The sequence below is a fragment of the Furipterus horrens genome, unplaced genomic scaffold, assembly GCF_987537825.1.
Source record: "Furipterus horrens unplaced genomic scaffold, mFurHor1.1.pri manual_scaffold_2, whole genome shotgun sequence".
Lineage (NCBI taxonomy): Eukaryota > Metazoa > Chordata > Mammalia > Chiroptera > Furipteridae > Furipterus > Furipterus horrens.
Window position 1 is genome coordinate 5,214,968 of NW_028327172.1, and position 19,601 is coordinate 5,234,568.

Consider the following 19,601-nt stretch of genomic DNA (forward strand, 5'->3'; position numbering starts at 1 on the left):
TGTAGCGATAAGAAGCGAGGGAGCCGTTTGGGCGTGCGCAGAGTCCAAGTCTAAGGGAAGCCAAAAGGGAGAAGTGCTTGAGCGCATGCGCAACTGCTAGGCGTTGCCAACCAAGCGAAAACCACCGCTGGGTGGAACCAAAGGTGCTCTGGTGTGGGTCGAAGAACCAACCGCTGGTGAGCAGGCCCACACGCCCTGGCGCTGGATCTGTTAATGGGCGGAGTTAGTAGGCGCAAAGCTCTCTCATTGAGTTACAGGAGGTGGGTAAAAAAGAATGGAGGCGTGGACTCCACTGGGCTACAGCGACAGCTCAACGCCGTCGGAGCACGCCCCTTGTGGTCGTCCCCAGTTAGTGATGGACCTCAAACGTCACGAGTGTCTGTCGACTGGAGTTGCCTCTACTTCCGGGTCAGAGCTCAGATTTGGAGTGTATAGAGCGACCCTCCAGAACAGGCGGGAATAGTCGAAATAGGATAGCGTCGTTTTTCTTAAAGTGACAGGCTCAAGGCAATTGGGTCAACCCTGTGGTTCTGAGGGCGACTTAGCTATTCTGAATCCAATCACTGAGCAAGTTCGGGACAAGTCTCAGGTTTCTGCTCTCTGGGGAACGGGCATGAAGAAGTGAATATTCCCCAGGTGAAGGGAAGAAGAGAGAGCCTTAGATAACCCGTTACAAGAGCTTGAGGTGCAGCCAGTTCCGTCCTCAGCCAGTTCCGTCCCCCTCCAGTCTCCTCCACCCCCACTCCACTAGACCTGCAAAGCAGTTTCTGGTCCCCATTTTAGATATGAAAATGAGGCGCGAGAGAATGGGTCACAACTTCGGAGCCAAGACCAGATTCGCGTTTCCCCCACTTCCAAGCTAGGCTCTCTACCCCGTTTTGCTGATGCTGATACAGAGGGCCGGGGTGGCCTGTCCTTGGCAGAGATGATTTGGACAGGGGTCGGGGCTACTCTTCCCTGCCTTCCTCTCCTGGACCGCGACCCGAGAACTCCCCAGGCTCAGTCTCCCACAGCCTCTGGGAGGGGAGCGGTGCTACTCGCTCGCGTCATCTGATGCTGTTTCCTGCAGGAGGGAGAAGAGCGGAAAAAAGTGAAACTCCACCCTCCACCTCTGCCTCCCGCCCCCGGGGCCAAAGTACAAAGGGAGGAGGAAGAAGGGAACGGGGGTTGGAGCTATCGGGCCGAGGGAGCTGGGCCAGGAAGGGGCTGCTTGGCCCAACTAAGGACACTCCAGCCATCTCTGCGCGAAAAGACCCAACCGGAGTCCAGGCGCTGCCCCTTGCTGGCTCCACCTTACACTTGGCGGGTGCTGGAGCCGAGCTCCCAGGACTGCTCTGGGACTGAGGGACGGCCGGGCCCTTCAGAGCTGGCAATGGTGAGACGCCAGAGACCCCGGGGTCCCACCCCCGGAGCCTGACCACACTGCCCCGGGTGGCCCTTCTCAGAAAGCCCGAGATGCGGCAGGCCAGGAGGCAACACTCCTGGCTCCCCAGAGGCGTGGGTCTGGGGCTGAGGGCCAGGGCCCAGATGCCCAGGTGCCGGGACTAGGGCCTCGTCAGCCAGCAGGGGTGGAGACCAAGGGCACCCAGGGAAGGTCCCCACACGCCCCAACGCCGGCTCCCAGCCATGGAGCCCTTGAAGAACCTCTTCCTCAAGAGCCCACTGGGGTCATGGAACAACGGTGGCAGTGGGGGCAGCGGGGGCAGCGGCGGAGGCTGGCCAGAGGGGTCCCCGAAAGCAGCGGCTTATGCCAACCCTGTGTGGACAGCCTTGTTCGACTACGAGCCCAATGGGCAGGACGAGCTGGCCCTGCGGAAGGGTGACCGCGTGGAGGTGCTGTCCAGGGATGCAGCTATCTCAGGCGATGAGGGCTGGTGGGCGGGCCAGGTAGGCGGCCAGGTAGGCATCTTCCCATCCAACTATGTGTCTCGGGGTGGCCCGCCCCCCTGCGAGGTGGCCAGCTTCCAGGAGCTGCGGCTGGAGGAGGTGATCGGCATCGGTGGCTTCGGCAAGGTCTACCGCGGAAGCTGGCGAGGCGAGCTGGTAGCTGTGAAGGCAGCTCGACAGGACCCTGATGAGGACATCAGTGTGACAGCTGAGAGTGTGCGCCAGGAGGCCCGGCTCTTCGCCATGCTGGCGCACCCCAACATCATTGCCCTCAAGGCCGTGTGCCTTGAGGAGCCCAACCTGTGCCTGGTGATGGAGTACGCAGCTGGTGGGCCCCTCAGCCGTGCCCTGGCCGGGCGTCGTGTACCCCCCCACGTGCTGGTCAACTGGGCTGTGCAAATTGCCCGTGGGATGCACTACCTGCACTGTGAGGCCCTGGTGCCCGTCATCCACCGAGACCTCAAGTCCAACAACAGTGAGTTTTGGGGAGCATGGTTGGAGGGTGGAATGGCCCAAGTACACACGTACTGCCAACTCTCAGCTGAACCTACCTGGGGCTCCTCTGAAAGGTACCTGGCCCCCAGACCTCGCTCAGTCTGGCCTCTGGGGTACTAGAGGCAGGAGTTCTTGCCCTAGGGGAGTCCCAGTTGACTGGGATGCCCACTGTCCCCAAAGCAGGAGTACCAGGCACCAAAGTCCTTGACCCCAGCCACAGAAGTCCTTGAACCCAGCTCATAGCTGCAAGATTAAAAAATTGGGATCTCTCAGGTTATCCTGCCCAGCCATGGCCAACACCTCAAGGAAGCAGAGCGCTGGGTGCTGGCACCCCTCCCCCCGCCCCTGACTTTCACACCTTGCTGTTGGTGTTGTGCTCTCCCCTCCGGTTGTGATGGGCAGGTTCTCCAGAATGGAGGTCTCTGAGGGGAAAGCCTGGTGGTCGTGGAGCTCAAGGCTGGAGCCAGGGCTGGAATTCTGGCCATACCCCTCCCCCTGGCTGCACAACCTCTAGGTGGTTATTTCAACTCAGAGCCTCAATTTCAGACTCTATAAAAAGGGAGTAACGGGGAGAGGAAAGTAGCTTAACAGACTGGCAAGCCCTGGAGTCTGATGCCAGCACACAGTGGGTCCTCAGTTGTGAATGTGGACATTTGGCGGTTGGATCGCCTTGCCTGAAATCAGCCCTTGGGGTAGGTGTGGTGGGACTAGGCATTCCATCTCCAGCCATTTCAGGCCCCACACACTGCCCAGGGGCCCCAGACAAGGAGTAACAGGTTCAGAGGGGTTCCTCAAACAGGCAAGCTTCACACTGGGCCAAAAGCAGGCAGCATTTACAGAGGCACCCAACTGGATGTCCAGGCAGGGCCCGACAAGAGCAAAGCCCAGGAGGCAGGATCCAGTACAGTAGTGGGGACCCAGGGCTGGGCCTGCTGGGGCCCAGGGTGTAGGCTGTAGAACAAAATGGAGTGCAGGGGGGGCAGCCAGTGGGCTTACTTGGAAAGGCATGGGCAGCCCTTGTAGGGGGTGAACATGGGTATTTTGAGCCTCCTGGCCTGGGCTGACCATGGACAAGGGGCCTGGGGGCAGCAAACACCAGGACCCGGTGATATCCAAGTCCTTGCCAGGGCTAGAGGGGCCAGGGGATGTGTGCCAGCTACCCCACCTGCTCCTCTCTCTGTAGCAGGGGGCATTCCACCTCTCAGCCTCACTTCTGTGTCCTAGCCATCTAGGGACCCCCACTCCCCTGCCACAGTCTGAGGGGGATTCCCCGAACGCCCCAGGGGGAGGGGACTCCATCTTCTGTTTTTCCTCTAGTTTTCTTTCCAGAAAAAATGGAACAATAGCCCAGGCCTCTGCTCCCCACCCTCCCCACCGCTTCCTCCGTTTCCTGCTGCCCCTGAGCCGGCTTCCTGCCCCTACTCCAGCCTCTGCTCCCTCCCCAACCCAGCTGCCTGCAGGGGAGGAAAGAGCTGGGGGTGGGGGGAGTTGTGGGAGAGGAAGGAGCCAGGGATTGCACCCCCACTCCCCTACAGTTCCCGTGCTTCCCTCCCAGAGGCTGGGTGGTGGTGAAGGGCCGGCAGGGTGCCCTCAGCCTCCCTGAGCCTGGCCTCCCACCTTGCAGACCCCAGTCCTAGGCCTGGAGTGCTGTCTGCGGGATTGGGGCGGGGGAGTCGCTGGACAGGGGGGGCGCAGGCAGGAAACAATGGCGTGATTTTCCTGGACAATGGGGGCCTTGTGAGGAAGCCTGGCGGGGAGTGGAGGGGGAATTCTCCAGGCCCACGAGTCACAGGACTGACCAGCCAGCCCGGCCTGGGCCTGACCTCCCCCAATTCCCCCGCAAAGGACCCCCCCCTCCCCAGTTGGAGACCTGGGCCAGGCCCCCAGAAAGGAGAAGTAGGGACCATGGAAGGGAAGCGGAAGAGGTGTGAGCTGCCTAGGCCACTCCCGAGCCCCACAAGAGGCCAGCCTGGGAGGGGGCTGGGGACCAGGGAGCCCTAAGAGGTCACCAAGAGGGGGATCTCTACCCCCCTCTCTTCTGGGTGGCCCCTGACCACCCCGTTCCCAAGGTGTATATCAGACACCAGAAGAGCACCTTGGGTTGAGACAAATTCAAGGCACTTGGAGAAAAACAGGAGATGCAGAGGAGGAGGCTTTGAAAGTGTAAGGGCCAGCCCAGAGTGGGAGGTGGCAGGAAGGCTACCAGTACAAAGAAGTACTGAGACTTTGGATGAGTTACCTGGGTCTCAGATTCGCTGACTGAAAAGGAGAGGCTGGCCTCCCAGCCTGAGATACTGGTGCGGCCAGTGCTTCACTGGTCTGTGAGGTCCCGCATGTGGCTGGAGACCCAGCCAGAAAGCAGCAAGGATTGGTCTTCAAGAGGGTGGCTGGGTCCTGGCGCCATAGGTGGCAGGAGTCCCTCCCCAACCCCGGCATATAGGTCCCTTTGCCTGGTCCCACTCTGGCCACCTGCCCCCAACCTGTTGTGGTGTTGCGAATGAGCTCGCGGAGGGTTTCCTAAATGGCCCGGTTCTGAGCCTCCAGCAGCCTGACCACAGGCTGTTGCGAAGCTGGGAGTAAGCTGTGATAAGAGGATGGAGAGGAGAGAGTACAGAGAGATGCCGGTAAGCGACAGGACCTTTAGGACCGCTGGCATTTAGCATGCTCGTGCTGGGTGTCAGACCCTGTGCTCAGGCTTAAAAAGTGGGCTCTGGTGACAACCCTCTGAGGTAGCTTTGGTTGTCATCCTTAGCTTTGTTAACTGTTTCGGACTCAGCCCCAGTCTGGCTCAGAGGAGGGGGTGGACTGCAGGACCGTTCTCTGAATTAGGAGACATGGCAGGGAGATTTGCCGGGCATGGTGGGATGATGAAGGTAGTTGTTGAGGGCATATGGACATAAGGTAGGACAGCCGATGGGCAGAATTGACTGCTGGCCTAGAACGCCAAATATGGGAGATGCCAATGGGTGGCTGACACCTGGGAAAAGCCAAGACAACCTGGGGGCAGTGGGCAGAGGTTGAGGAGAGGCCAGGCTCTGAGGAACACAGGCACTGGAAAGGCTAAGGGTGGGGGAGCCCCTGAAAGAAACAGCACAAGCAGCCAGAGGCCCCAGGAGTGAAGGGCATCAGGGAAGGGTTGGGTAGCAGTGCCAGTTGCCCCAACAAGGCCCGAAGAGCCCGGCCAGAAGCAGAATCAGGAGTTGTGGCTTTAGGCCTGGAAAAGTGAATACCCTGGTTCTGCCACCTCTTCTGGGAAGTCTTCTCTGACTCACTGGGCTATGTTAGGTGCTGGGGCCCGCCCCTTACCGAGTGGCATGCTGGTACTCCACCCCAAGTACCCTGTGCTACCCCCATTACGGAGCTGAGAGATGCGCCCTGAAATGACATGTTCAGAAATGTAGTTGGCTTGGATGTGACGTTTCTACAGTGCAGTTGTCTGTAACCAGAAAAGTCGAGAGGCCCTTTCAAACCCTTGATGATTCTATGGCTTTGTCCTCTTTCTGTTCCTCTAAAACTTCTCTCATTTGAGCCATGTTTTTTCCTGATCAGAGGTTTCCAAGTTGCTGCTTCTCTCTCTACAGAGTATGGTGGCCCCATTTGGGTCCAAGCCATGAGCCCCTGCCAAATCTAACCATCCACTCCTACATTTATCCCAAGCTCCTCCTTTCTGGCCAAGAACCATCATTTTCTCAGACCCCTCCCTTTCTCTCCACATCCAACTGCATTAGTAGTTATCTTTTGGAGTCTCTCTTCCCTGGGAGTGGCTGCATTAGCCACACTGTGATATGGGCACCAGGGCCCTGTGGTGCCTGTTGGGCTTCCTTTCTCACGAAAGGGCTCCCTTCTGCTCCCCACCCCAAAGGAGGCTCTGATTCACACTTCTGCCTTAGCAAAATGTCAAGACACAGGTTTCTCTCGAAATGAAAGCCATAAAGGCTAAGAGGCTGCTATATTGCTGGTTTCTGTTCAATGCAGTATCAGGAGAAAGTTACAGGACTGGCTTTGGAACCACTCAGACTAGGTTGGAATCTGTTTCATTTGCTTATGACCTTAGCCAAGTCAGTTCCTTGCTCAGTTTCTTCATCTGTAAAATGGGGATAACAATGTCTACCTGACAGATTTTATTGTGTGACTGCTAGGTTGGAGTGTAAAATGCCTGGTGTATAGTAGCCCCTTTGTAAACATTTCCCAGCATTGTTATTTTTGTCTGATTCCACCCCCACCCCAGCGGCAGGCTCTCCAGGGCAAGATCACCTCCGTGCGCCCAGTACCCAGCCAGATGTGTATGTCAGATGACAGTTTGCTGCTCCCAGCTCCTCCCTTGTCCCCACCACCTGAGCCTGGAACAACCACAGTTCTGCCCCTCCTCTTCCGTAGTTCTGCTGCTGCAGCCCATTGAGGGTGACGACATGGAGCACAAGACCCTGAAGATCACTGACTTCGGCCTGGCCCGTGAGTGGCACAAAACCACCCAGATGAGTGCTGCAGGCACCTATGCCTGGATGGCTCCCGAGGTTATCAAGGCCTCCACCTTCTCGAAGGGCAGCGATGTCTGGAGGTGCGGCCTGGTTGGAGGCTGGACAGGGCCGGCAGTGGGTCTGCGGAGGGCAGTGGTGGCTGCCAAAGCTGGGGCTGGGCGGACAGGTGGAGGTGTGGGGGACCCAAACCATTTAGCTCCTGGTTGCTATGGGGTGAAATGGCAGTAAGTAGAGGAGGGTACACAGACCCTTTGTCTTCCCTACAGCTTTGGGGTGCTGCTGTGGGAATTGCTGACTGGGGAGGTGCCCTACCGTGGCATCGACTGCCTTGCTGTGGCCTACGGAGTGGCTGTTAACAAGCTCACACTGCCCATCCCATCCACCTGCCCCGAGCCCTTTGCACAGCTCATGGCCGGTAAGGGGCTGGCGCGGGAGGGTGAAGGGCAGAGCTCCTTTGCCCAAGGCAAAGATCTGCCCACAGACCTCTTCATATTCTGTCCCCGCCCTACTCTGTGTCCCCAGACTGCTGGGCGCAGGACCCCCACCGCAGGCCCGACTTCGCCTCCATCCTGCAGCAGTTGGAGGCGCTAGAGGCGCAGGTCCTGCGGGAAATGCCGCGAGACTCCTTCCATTCCATGCAAGAAGGCTGGAAGCGTGAGATCCAAGGCCTTTTCGACGAGCTGCGGGCCAAGGAAAAGGTGGGAGGAGTCAGGGTCCTGGGTTGGAAGGAGACGCCCGGGAGGAGTGTCTCCCGGTCTCCGTTGGGCAGAGTAGGGGCGGGCGCCAGGCGCCAGGATCCGTACCGGACTGACCCCACTGCTTTCACTGTCCCGGGCACAGGAACTACTGAGCCGCGAGGAGGAGCTGACCCGCGCGGCGCGGGAGCAGCGGTCACAGGCAGAGCAACTGCGTAGGCGCGAGCACCTGCTGGCTCAGTGGGAGCTGGAGGTGTTCGAGCGCGAGCTGACGCTGCTGTTGCAGCAGGTGGACCGCGAGCGGCCGCACGTGCGCCGGCGCCGCGGCACCTTCAAGCGCAGCAAGCTCCGCGCGCGCGACGGAGGCGAGCGCATCAGCATGCCGCTCGGTAAGGGGCGGGCCCTAGCACCGCTTCCGCCATTGGCTGCGTGGGTGGGGGCGGGGTTAGGCGCTCTTGATGGATTGGGTCCGTAAACTGAAGGTTGGGACTTGACATGTTTGTGGGCGGGTTCCGGCGGGAGTATTTGCATGCCGGGCTGTGAGTGGCTGCGGCTGGGAAGGGGCGGGGATCGTGGACGCTCTGGGAAGGCCGAGGGGCGGGGCGAGCGGGCTCCCAGGAGTCTCTGACTGCGGCGCTTCTCCGGTGGTAGAGTCGGGGCGGTCCGCCTTCCTTACTGAGAGCCTGGTGCCCAGGGTGGCTGTAAGGCTGGCCCCCGTCGCACAGCCACCGTGCCAGGTCCGGCTCCTGAACTGCCTGCGAGCCGGCCCGGGGCCCCTGCACGTTGGGATCTTGGCTCTCCTTCACCACAAACCTGTACCCTCCTTCCTTCCCAAACCCAGACTTCAAACACCGCATCACTGTGCAGGCCTCGCCTGGCCTGGACCGGAGGAGAAACGTCTTCGAGGTCGGAACTGGGGACTCGCCCACCTTTCCCCGGTTTCGAGCCATCCAGCGTAAGAAACCTCTCCTCTCTGTCCTCAGCGGCGCCCCTCGTCTTCTGTCGAAACCTACCCTTGGCAGCGGATCCCACCCAGTCTCCTTTCCCTCGCTGCCCCGGTGCCCCTATCAGTCTAGTCTGGTGCCTCTTGAGTTCCCCAAGCAGAATTTGTTTTACTAATTTTTTTAAAGTCAGACAATTGTAGGCTATTAGTATTTTCTAATTGTATGACTTCTCGTTTTTCTAAGTGTTTTGAGAATATTAATTTAACTTCTCACAGTAACCTTGGGAGGTAGCTGTCCTTATTATTAAGTTTCATAAGTAAAGAAAATGAAAAAAATAACTTGCTTAACATTACACAGCTAGTAAGAATCAGAATTAAAACCCAGGCCGTTTTCTTCAGTGTTTGTACTGAGTACTAAGCAGCAAATGCCAGGTGAAGGACTAGATAAGATGCCCCACCCTACTGCCTGCCCCAGGACCCAAGCCCACCTACCCAGCCCCAATTCTGCTCAGTTCCCCATGGCTGAAAGCCCACCCTGGGGATGGATCAGGGCTCCCATCCTCTAAGGCGTTATCCCTGGAGCCTGACCTTAGCTCAGACTCCACCGGTGTTCCCCGACAGTGGAGCCTGCAGAACCTGGCCAGGCGTGGGGCCGCCAGTCCCCCCGACGTCAGGAGGACTCAAGCAATGGAGAACGTCGAGCATGCTGGGCCTGGGGTCCCAGTTCCCCCAAACCAGGGGAAGTCCAGAATGGGAGGTGAGTGCCTGAGTGCCCCAGAATGGGAGGTGAGTGCCTGAGTACCATCTGCCTCTCAACAGTCCTGAGACTCACAAAGCACAATTCCTTTCCCCTCCTGTGACCAGGAGAAGGTCCCGCATGGACGAAGCCACCTGGTACCTGGATTCAGATGATTCATCCCCCTTAGGATCTCCTTCCACACCCCCAACACTCAATGGTGAGTGGCCTTGTTGCCCCCCAGCAGACTCTTGCTGCTCTCTTTCTGTGGGTACTGTGGGGAGACCACCAGAAGCCAGCAGGCACAACTAAGCCAGCCCTAGGACCCAGTTCTGACCTCTAGTCCCACAATGGAGCTGGATACAGCCCACGCCTCCGGGAGCCCAGAATCTGATCCCCTCTTCAGGCCTTGCCTGAAAGAAGGCTCTTTTCTGCCCTGTGACAGTCACTTGCCCTCAGCAGGCTCTAGGGAGGGAAGGAAGATGGAATGGTACCCCCCCAATTTGGGACCCAAGGCAAGCTAAGCTCAAAGAGGGGAAGGAAACTTCCCAGGTGGGGTAGAGACAGACAAGTGGGTGCCACACTCTGCTGAGTCCCTTCTGGGGAGTTTGTAGGTGGAGAGGGAGGGTAGCAGAGCTGAGCAGGCAGGGGTTCAGGGCCCGTTCTCACTGCATCTGGGGCACTTCCGGGCTTTTGTTTTCTCCATGATAACAGCACTTACTACATGCCAGGCATTCCATCCAAGCAACAGCCCTACAAGGGAGGTACTATTACTATCCCCATTTTAGAGGTGAGGAAACTGAGGCTCCAAGAGCTGAGGTAACCTGCCTGAACCCCCCAGCTAAGGATTTGAATCCAGAGGGATTTTGGCTCCCATGCTCATGGCGAGCTTCCTCGGAAGCTTTCACATGAAGAAAGAGTTTCTCCTATACAGACTGCCTGGGAAGCCAGGGGGCGAGGCAGAGAGCAGGGCTCCTGTGTGAGGGGGACTAGGGCCCAGCTCCACACCGCCCGGCGTCGGCAGGAGCTAGAAAGTTGTGGCCTCCTTTGCCTGTCGGTCTCTTCAGAGCCCTCAGCTGCCCCGGCTTCTCCCAGCCAGAACCCTGAGCGCTGTCAGGCCAGTATCCTCTTCATCTCTCACCGCACCCAGAACAGCACCTCTGCCATCAGCTGAGCTATTGTTCGTGGTAATCATGACAGCTAACGTGTACGGGGTCCCGCAGATGTGCCAGGGGGTTGAGTCAGTGCGCACACACAGCAGAACAGCAATTTCAACCAGGTCTGACTCCGGAGGCAGGGCCCTGTCCCTCTGTCTGCCGTATTTTCATGCTAACCCCAAGCTAGCTGTGCTGCAGGGACTGAACTGAGACTTGAAAAGCCAAGAGGCCTGCTTGGCACTTGCTTGCTGACAGAAATTGCCCTGTGATGCTTGTTGCCCAGGAGCTAATAACTACCATTTTTCAAAAGATTTTACTTATTTATTTTTAGAGAGGAGAACTTCGATGTGTGAGAGATACATTGATTAGTTGCCTCACGCACCCCAAATGGGGACCTGGCCCGCAACCCAGGCATGTGCCCTGATTGAGGATCAAACCAGTGACCTTTCAGTTCGCAGGCAGGCGCTCAATCCACTGAGCCACACCAGCCAGAGTTGACTGCGAGAATTTCTTTCCACCCAGATTTTGTGTACTGACCTCCATCTTTGTCCCATTTTTCTTGCTTATTGAAAATATATTTTCTCCCTGTTCTGTTTAAACTCCCTATAAATGATCACTTTCCTTACCTTGGAAATGGGGTCTTAACAATCACCTTATGTGGTTATTGCAAGACTGTAAGAATGGATTCTCCCAGCAAACACATATTGATACATTTTATAAGCCAGGCATGTGTTAGGGGCCTAGTCTAGAGGAGGAGGCAGACCGATAAGTAAACAAGTGCAGGAGAAGCAGTAAGTGCGGTGGCAGGACCGCATACAGCTAACACGAGCAGTCACCGCACAGACTGGGGGCATTCTGGGAAGGCTTCTGAAAAAGGAAAAAACTGGTTTTCCTCTACACTCTGTTCACTTCACTTCTGACACCAAATGTGTGAGGTTTTTCCCTACATCGACCGATTCTCCAATACCAGCTGGGGGTCCTACTATTCAATTCAATTCCGACACTCTCTAGCTGGAGTTAGTTACTTGGACCCCACAGCTGAAGGGCTCAGTCCCCCAAGACTGCTCCCACTTCAGATGCCACCTGTGCCTCTGACCAACTGGCTAGAACTCAGAGGTCCCACCAGCCACTCCTCAGGGTTGATCATCTGCTAGGGCATCTCACAGAACTCAGAAAAAGGTTACTTACTAGAGTACCAGTTACTTATAAAGGATACAGGTCAAGAACCACCAGACTAGAGATATGTGCGGGGCAGGGGCTTGAACGTTCTCTCCGAAAGCTCTCCTAACCCTTCCGCTAGGGTTTTTATAGAGGCTTCCTTAAGTGGATATGATTGATTATGAAATTATTGGGAATTGAACTCAGTCTCCGGCCTCTCCCTTCCCTGGAGGGAGCAGGGCTGGAAGTTTCAACCCTCTAATGACATGGTTGGTTTTTCTGGCACCAGACCTTCATCCCTAGGGACTTACCAAAAGTCACCCCGTGTGGTTAAAAGGAGTTTGCTATGAATTAAAAAGCTCCTTCTTTAAAAAAAAAAAAAAAAAAAAAAAAAGTGCTCCTTTTACCTTTACCAGTCTACCGCTTAGAAAATTCCCAGGATTTTAGGAGCTGTGTGCCAGGAATGAGAGGAAGATCAAATATATGTTTTTAATGATAAATCACAACATCAGCTTCACAGAGGAGGTGACACCTGAGCTGGGTTTTGATGGGTAGGAAAGGTATGCTGGGAGGCAGGGGGCTCACCAGGCCTGAGCAAGAGGATGCCTAGTAGGAACTCAGAGGGGAGCTGAGAGCCAGGGAGTGACAGGAGGGGGCTAGGCCTGCACCTCCTGGGTTTGTGAAGCAGTATAGCCCCAGCACATCTTGTCAGCAGAAGTTTGTTGAATGAATGAGTGAACAAAGCTAGAAAAATAAGCAGGAGCCAGTTCAGGAAGGGCCTGAAAATCATCAGTTTTTATGCAGAGACCTGTCTTAAGAGTCAGACCGGGTAAGGGTAGTGGCTGAGACAGCTTCCTCCCCCGCTCAGCCAAGTCCTGGTTCGTAGTAGAAGCTCATTTTTTCCCAGCCATGCATTTCTTACTCTCAGCACCCAGCCCGGTGTTCCACTGCAGGCAGGCCCACTCCATACTTGGCCCAAAGAGAGGGGAAGGCAGAAGGGACAACACTGGGGCATGAAGGCCCAGCCAAGGAGTGTGGAGTTTATCCTAGTGGCAATGGAGAGGCATGGCGGTTCTAGAGCCAAGGAGGACCTGACAAAATGGGGGTTTGTGGGAGGCCATCATAGACCCCTCCACCTCCTCAATGACAGATCCCGTAGGCCCACAGGTAGGACACAGATGTCCTGAAATCCAGAGCAGAGTCTGGTTGGAAAGTGGTAGAGAACAAAGGCTCTGTTGCCCCTGCCTGGAGTGAGGCCAGCTTTACCCCATCCTGGCTGTGCAGCCTTAGACGAGCTCTTAACCTCTCTGAGCCTGGAATTCCTGGGGCATGAGGATCAGACAATATAATGCCCCTAAATCATTCAGCTGGGGCCTGGCAGAAAAGGTGACCTCTCCAAACCTCAGTTTCCTCATTTCTGGAATAGACACATCGATGTGTACATTGGAGTTGACCTGTGTGCCCCAGATAAGCTGCCACTAAAGTGGGGACAGGCAGACAGAAGGGCCATGTTCTGCCCAGGCAAGAAGGAAGTGGGCACAGGACATAGGTCCTAGTCCTGTTCCTGGGACCCTCTAGGTGCCCCTGGCTGGCTACTGAAACCCCTGAGGTCCGCTATGATCTGGCCTCAACTTGCCTCCTGGTGGACCCCTTTCTTTCCCCCCACATTCCCCATTCCTGGGCTCCAGGGCACCTGGCTGCCTCCCAGGCTTTGCCTCTGCTGGTTCTTTGGCCAGCGCTGCACTCCCCTGACCGCCCCACATCCTGCCCCACTTCTGAAAGATGCACGCGCTTGAGAGAGAGACAGATATGGGAGGCATGTTGGGCAGGGGCAGGGAAGGTGTGGGGAGCAGAACTCAGTCCTGGTACCAGGGCCACTGAGGGGTCCCAGAGCTCTGCTCCTGAAGACAGCCTAACCTGTGCCCCGCCCTCGCTACCAGGTAACCCCCCACGGCCGAGTCCAGAGCCGGAGGAGCCCCGGCGACCGGCCCCAGCCCCTGCGGAACGCAGCAGCGGCTCGGGGACGCCGAAGCTGATCCAGCGTGCGCTGCTGCGCGGCACTGCCCTGCTCGCCTCCCTGGGCCTCGGCCGCGACCTGCAGCCGCCTGGGGGCCCGAATCGCGATCGTGGGGAGCCCCCACTGATGCCCTCCACGCCGCAGCCCACGCCATCTGCCCAGGCCTCCTCCCCGCTCCCCTGCCGGCTTACTCGCTTCTCCTCCAAGACACCTGACGCCTCCACCTCCCGGTTGAGCCCGGGCCCAGCCACCCCCGCGCCCCTGCTGCTGGACCTGGGTGTCCCCGCCGGCCAGCCGTCAGCCAAGAGCCCCCGGCGCGAGGTAGAGAGGCGTGGTGAGTGGCTCTCTGCAGGCCTTACGCTTGGTGAAGGCGAGGGTGGGAGGGCTGGTGGGGCCATGCAGGGCAGGAGGACCCCGCCCACAGGCCCACGGTCCTCTGCTGGACCACACACCAGGTCGCTGGGCACGCATGCAAAGACTGAGTTCTAAGTTCAGTCACCCAGAGGTTGCGGGTGGAGTGGGGCCAGGCCAGGCTGGTTATGAGTAATGATGATGATGACAATGGTGACGTGGGCAGAGTCCTCCTTGTCACTTACTGTCAGGTACTATTTCTAGTGCTCTACAGAGATTGTCTCACTTCATTACCATAAGAACCCTGTGAACTAGCTCCTCTGATTGACTAATTTTTTAAATAAGGAACTTTAAGGCACAGAGAGTGAGGGACTCACAACTCCCACTAGTCAGGGGCAGAGCTGGGATCCAGGCCCAGGCCTGTCTGCCCCCGAGGCCTGGCTCTGAACCACTGCGTTAAAAACAGGTGCACCAAGGACCCTAAGGGGCTGTGGAAGTGATAAGTCAAGTCGCTCACTGTGCAGATAGGGAAACTGGGGCCCAGAGCAGGGCAGTGCCTCCTGGGGACACCCAGGAGGAGGTGGCTGCCTGACCCCGTGCCCCTCTCCCGTCCTTCATAGGAAGCACCGTTTCACCCCCGCCAGGGATATCACGCTCTGCTCCTGGCACCCCGGGCACCCCACGCTCACCACCCCTGGGCCTCATCGGCCGACCTCGGCCCTCACCCCTTCGCAGCCGCATCGACCCATGGAGCTTCGTATCAGCTGGGCCGCGGCCTTCACCCCTGCCCTCGCCACAGCCTGCGCCCCGCCGGGCACCCTGGACCTTGTTCCCAGACTCAGACCCCTTCTGGGACTCTCCACCCACCAACCCCTTCCGAGGGGGGCCTCAGGACTGCAGGGCACAGACCAAAGATATGGGTGCCCAGGCACCCTGGATGCCGGAGGCAGGACCGTGAGTGGCCCGCTGCTTCCCACGCTCCCGCTGCCCCAGAGGAGCCACAGCTACACTGGAACAGGGGCCAGGCGAGCCTCTTAGCCGCCTTGGTTTCCCCCCAGGGACCCCACCCCCTTTGGGGGTCAGGAACACTACACTGCACAGGAAGCCTTCACACTGGATGGGGGGCCTGCATCCCCCACATACCTGCAAACCTGTGGGTCCCCCAACTTACCTGCCCCACTGGGGCCCGACACTGTATCCAGATGGTTGGGAGGACCATAGCCTGTCTCAGGGAATTGCCCCCAAGGGTAGTGCAGGGAGGAGGGGAGGTGCAAGGGAGAGGGGCCGGCCTCAGCTGTCACCAGCACTTTTGACCAAGTCCTGTTACTGTGGCCCCTGCCCCAGGGCTTAGTGCCTGGACCTCCCTGCCCTGGGGGTCATCTGGGGCCAGGGTTCTCTGGACGCCTTCCTGCTGCCGCGGCCAGGTCTGGGGCCTTGGCCTCGGGATCCAATGAAGCCAAATAAACTCCCCCAGCTGTCTCCCCAAGCACAGCCTGTCACCTTTCTTGGAGGTAACGAGGGATCCAACCCATCACACAACCATAGTGACTTCATGCCCCCAGCAGTCGGCCTGGGCCTAGGCTGGTGCCTTGTACCATGACCCTCTCCTGGGACCAAGTCCACTGGCTCCAGTCAGGCATTCAAGGCCCTCATCGGCTTCCCTGGCAGCCAAACTGGCCTCACCCACCTACCCCCCTTGCCAGGCCTCTCCCACCAATGCAGCTGACTTCACCCTGATTAGCCCTGCTGTCACAAGGTCCCTGCTTATCCTCGAAGGCTGGTTGGACATTCCCTCCCCTGGGACTCCTTCCCCGGCCATGTTGCTCCCAACCTGGGCAGCTCGCTGAACTCGAATCCATAGCCCTCTGGGCAGCATTTTGGGGGGTTGTCCTTGGTGTGTCTATTTCAGGGTCTAGACACAAGAGGAGTGACCCACCCTGGCACCTGGCTCCACTCACACTTCCCTTACTACCATGAGGCTCTGTGGTCTATGGGAGTCGCAGCCTGGGCTGCCCTCCCCTTCCTGCTCCATGGCAGCCAGACTCACTGTGTCTCCAGTGTTCAGGAGGGTGGGGCACAAAAGGTTATCATGAAGGACTTGGACAGCAGACCTGACCACATCATCAGTCCAGGGCACTCTGCATGTCTTCAGCTTAGCTCGCCGGCCCTGTCCCCACTAAACCTGTCCCAAGTCCCATATTCCTCTCCCACTCAGTTGCGCAGATCACCTCCTGTCGAGGCCGTCCAGGAGGCCCTTCCTTACCCCCACAGCTGACCTCCCATGCCTTTCCCACCTTGACTGGTGTCTTCTGTCCCCCAGCTGAAATGTGACTCATACGGGAGGCTTCCCAGTGGGCTTCCGCTCCCCCAGAACTCTGCCATTAGCCAACAGTTTTCTTCAATGTGTGGATGGCAATGTGAACATGTCATGGTTCCTTGTTAACACGTTTCTTGTGTGAACACCAGGAAGGAAGGACCTTGTGTCTGTCCTCTTCCCCCGTGTCCTCAGGATCTAAGCCGCTGCTGACCGAGTGAGCGTATCCCTGAGCAAACCACCGAAGTCCGGTTTTGAGCCAGTCATTTACCTCTCTGTGCCTCGCCTTCCTCCACCCCACCCTCATCAGCCCAGCTTCGGGGAATTGGGCAAATAATAGCCCCAGAAACTGAGAGGACTGATCCAGCTCACCTCCAAGCCTGAGCTGCCTCCTCTCCCTCCCATTCACGCTCACCCCAGCTGCGTCCCAGGCTTCCCCCACCCTCAGCCACCCACACAGCACCTCCTGCCAGCCCCTCCCAGGGGCCTGAGGTGGAGCAGCCAGCTCCCAGGACACCTCAGACTCCCAGGAGGCACACCATGGGGGGCCTGCGGCCCTGGGCCCGATATGGGCTACTCCTTGTGGCCCACCTGCTGGCTCTAGGGCTTGGGGCTGTGGTATTCCAGGCCCTAGAGGGCCCTCCAGCGCTCCGGCTCCAGGCCAAACTCAGGGCTGAATTGGCCACTTTCCAGGCAGAGTACGGGGCATGTCTGCCAACTGGGGCACTGGAGGAGCTGCTGGGCACTGCCCTGGCAGCCCAAGCCCACGGGGTCTCCAGCCCGGGCAATGGCACAGAGGCTGGGAACTGGGATCTGCCCTCGGCCCTGCTCTTCACTGCCAGCATCCTCACCACCACAGGTAAGGCTACCAGGTGGCTGGGCAGGAGGGAGCTCCCGGTTCCAGCGCTCCCTGGGGTCCCTGGCGGAGCAGCCCTTCCCACAGCTCCAGTGCCAGACAGGGCCTAGGCCCTATTAGGCCTGACATCACAGCAGAGCCTCTTCACACCAACGCACCCCAACTGGTGCCTCCACTTCAGCTGCCAGGAGGGGTGTGGCCGCCCCAGCCCCACCCCCCCAGGCACCCTTCGAGACCGAGGAGAGGTGCCCAGACCTCATGGGCCTGAAGTGAGGCAAGGAACAGACTATTGGATGGATTCTTGGGTGGAGGCAAATGGAGTGAACCTGGGGAGTGCAGGTTAGGAGCACCAACTCAGGAGGGAACGTGGGGGAAGGCTTCCAGGGAAGGAAGCCTTGATGTTAGCCAGGGCACAGAGAGGGGGGTTGAAAGGAGTCCTGGCAGAGGGGACAGCATGTGTAAAGACACCAAGAAATAAAGCAATGGCACTCACAGCCCTGGTTTCCTGGGGTTTTTTTTGTTTGTTTGTTTGCTTGTTTCTGTCTACAAAGTCTTTTAAATATTTTTTTAACTAGTCTGTTTTCTAAACTCTTTTGGAAAAATCAGAAACCTATTTGCATTGAGCCAGAATTCCTGCAAGACAATATACTGGCTGGAGTGGAATAAGGCTTGCCCTTCTGGGCAGAGCGCATGCTCCACAGTGCACCTCAGCTCCCCCCCACCTTTGTCTCACGTCTAGGTCCTCTAGGCATTTGAGTTTACAACCTCTGGACTAGCTGATCCTGTTCTCCCGCTCTCACACCTCTCCCTGGCTTTGCTCCTGCTTCTCTGGCGTTGGACGCCCTTTCTCACACAGGCTGTGTCTTTTGCAGCTCTCCACATCAAGTGTCCTGATAGATTTTCCTGCCTGTCTCCGCCGTCTAGTGGCAGGGCCTGAGCAGACACAGATTCCAACACAAAGCCCAGCACACAGGATACACCTTTGGGGAATGAAAGAGTGGGTAATATTCTGCCCCATGGATGTGGAAGTATTGGTCAAGGGCAGACCTGGGGAATCTCAGAAAGGCAGGTTCCCACTGGGCAGAAAGCCATTCTCAGAATTGTCCCAGCTAAAAGAGGCCTGAGGGAAGACTGTCTCTTAGTTCTTTTATTTTCTAGGAGATAAAGGAGTAGCCAGGAGAGGTTAAGAGACTTGCAGAAGACCCCGCAGTCAAGGAGGAGCCGAGCCTGAACAGTCAGGCAATTTCAACCACTAGAGGGCAGCCTTCCGTTGAGGATTGTTGGGCAAAGTGGGGACCCCAGCAGGGATTGCACTCAAGTGCTCACTGCCTGCTGTCTTTCTCCTGTCCAGGTTATGGCCGCTTGGCCCCGCTCTCAGCAGGTGGAAAGGCCTTCTGTGTGGTGTATGCGGCCCTGGGGCTGCCAGCTTCCCTAGCACTTGTGGCCACGCTGCGCCACTGCCTGCTGCCTCTGCTCAGCCGCCCGGTTGCCTGGGTAGCCGTCCGCTGGCAGCTGGCTCCAGCCAGGGCTGCGCTGCTGCAGGCAGCTGCACTGGGTCTGCTAGTGACTGGTACCTTCGTGCTGCTGCCCGCACTGGTGCTGTGGGGTCTGCAGGGCGACTGCAGCCTGCTGGAGGCCATCTACTTCTGCTTCAGCTCGCTCAGCACCATCGGCCTGGGGGACCTGCTGCCTGGTCATGGCCGTGACCTGAATCCAGTCCTTTACCACCTTGGCGAGATGGCACTTCTTGGTGAGTCAGGCTGCCAAGGAGCACCAGTGCAGGAGAGGGAAGGGGAGTCTGGACTACAACTCCCATAAGCCACTGGAGAGGCTGAGCCTCACAGGTGGAGGGAATTGTAGTTGGAAGAATCCAGACAGCAGAACTGTGAGTGGCATCAGGTGGGTCACCAGGCTAGGAGGCGGGCCGGAGCATCATCAGCACCCCAAAAGCTGCCCTAGTAACCTTTCCTCCCCAGGTTACTTGCTCCTGGGGCTCCTGGCCATGCTGCTGGCAGTGGAGACTTTCTTGGAGCTGCCACAGGTCCGTTCCATGGTGAAGTTCTTTGGGACCAGTGGCCCTTTGACCACTGAGGACCAAGGTGGCATCCTAGGCCAGGATGAACTGGCTCTAAGCACCCTGCCCCCCTCAACCACAGCCCCAGAACAGGCCCCAGCTTGCTGACAGGTGTCAGGTGATGGAGTTAATTCCTTTCAGGTAAAGAAGCCTGAGAAGGAAGCCTCTAGCGATAGGAGGGGAGGGGTGGATATGAGGACCTCAGAGAATAAAATGTTAAAAAATAAAATGAGCAACAAACCCAACTGTGCTTTTGGCTCTTCTTTCAAAATGGTTCTTCCCTACAGTGATCAATAACCGAGACCCCCATCAACCTTCCAAGGCTGAGGTCCCGCCTCACCTGGCCTCTGGGAACCTCAAAGCCGGCACAGCCTCACCGACGATCACAGACAACCGTACCCGCCTGGACGCCAACCCCTTCCGTCTATTGAAAACCCCAG

At 57.8% G+C, this 19,601-nt stretch overlaps 2 protein-coding genes across 2 annotated transcripts; both read left to right on the plus strand.

Annotated features, from left to right (window-relative positions):
• Positions 1-126: 126 nt before the first annotated feature.
• On the plus strand, positions 127-15,403 carry MAP3K11 (mitogen-activated protein kinase kinase kinase 11). The gene is made up of 10 exons (XM_090258544.1): positions 127-2,362; positions 6,760-6,940; positions 7,127-7,275; positions 7,383-7,558; positions 7,701-7,944; positions 8,397-8,510; positions 9,120-9,255; positions 9,363-9,454; positions 13,490-13,900; positions 14,538-15,403. The coding sequence occupies exons 1-10, from the start codon at positions 1,627-1,629 to the stop codon at positions 14,873-14,875; spliced, it is 2,577 nt and encodes an 858-aa protein (XP_090114670.1). The 5' UTR covers positions 127-1,626; the 3' UTR covers positions 14,876-15,403.
• A 491-nt stretch (positions 15,404-15,894) lies between these two features.
• KCNK7 (potassium two pore domain channel subfamily K member 7) lies at positions 15,895-19,383 on the plus strand. Its single transcript, XM_090258584.1, has 3 exons — positions 15,895-17,090; positions 18,439-18,837; positions 19,064-19,383. Exons 1-3 carry the CDS (start codon positions 16,772-16,774, stop codon positions 19,267-19,269), a joined length of 924 nt encoding a protein of 307 aa, XP_090114710.1. The 5' UTR covers positions 15,895-16,771; the 3' UTR covers positions 19,270-19,383.
• The last annotated feature ends 218 nt before the right edge of the window (positions 19,384-19,601 follow it).

Bases quoted from the DNA above. Each gene is read 5' to 3' on its own strand.
- KCNK7 (XM_090258584.1), top strand. From the start codon at position 16,772: ATGGGGGGCCTGCGGCCCTGGGCCCGATATGGGCTACTCCTTGTGGCC. The intron at 17,091-18,438 runs GTAAGGCTACCA...TCTCCTGTCCAG, and splicing joins CAGCATCCTCACCACCACAG to GTTATGGCCGCTTGGCCCCG. The intron at 18,838-19,063 runs GTGAGTCAGGCT...TTTCCTCCCCAG, and splicing joins TGGCGAGATGGCACTTCTTG to GTTACTTGCTCCTGGGGCTC.
- MAP3K11 (XM_090258544.1), top strand. From the start codon at position 1,627: ATGGAGCCCTTGAAGAACCTCTTCCTCAAGAGCCCACTGGGGTCATGG. The intron at 6,941-7,126 runs GTGCGGCCTGGT...TCTTCCCTACAG, and splicing joins AAGGGCAGCGATGTCTGGAG to CTTTGGGGTGCTGCTGTGGG. The intron at 13,901-14,537 runs GTGAGTGGCTCT...CGTCCTTCATAG, and splicing joins GCGCGAGGTAGAGAGGCGTG to GAAGCACCGTTTCACCCCCG.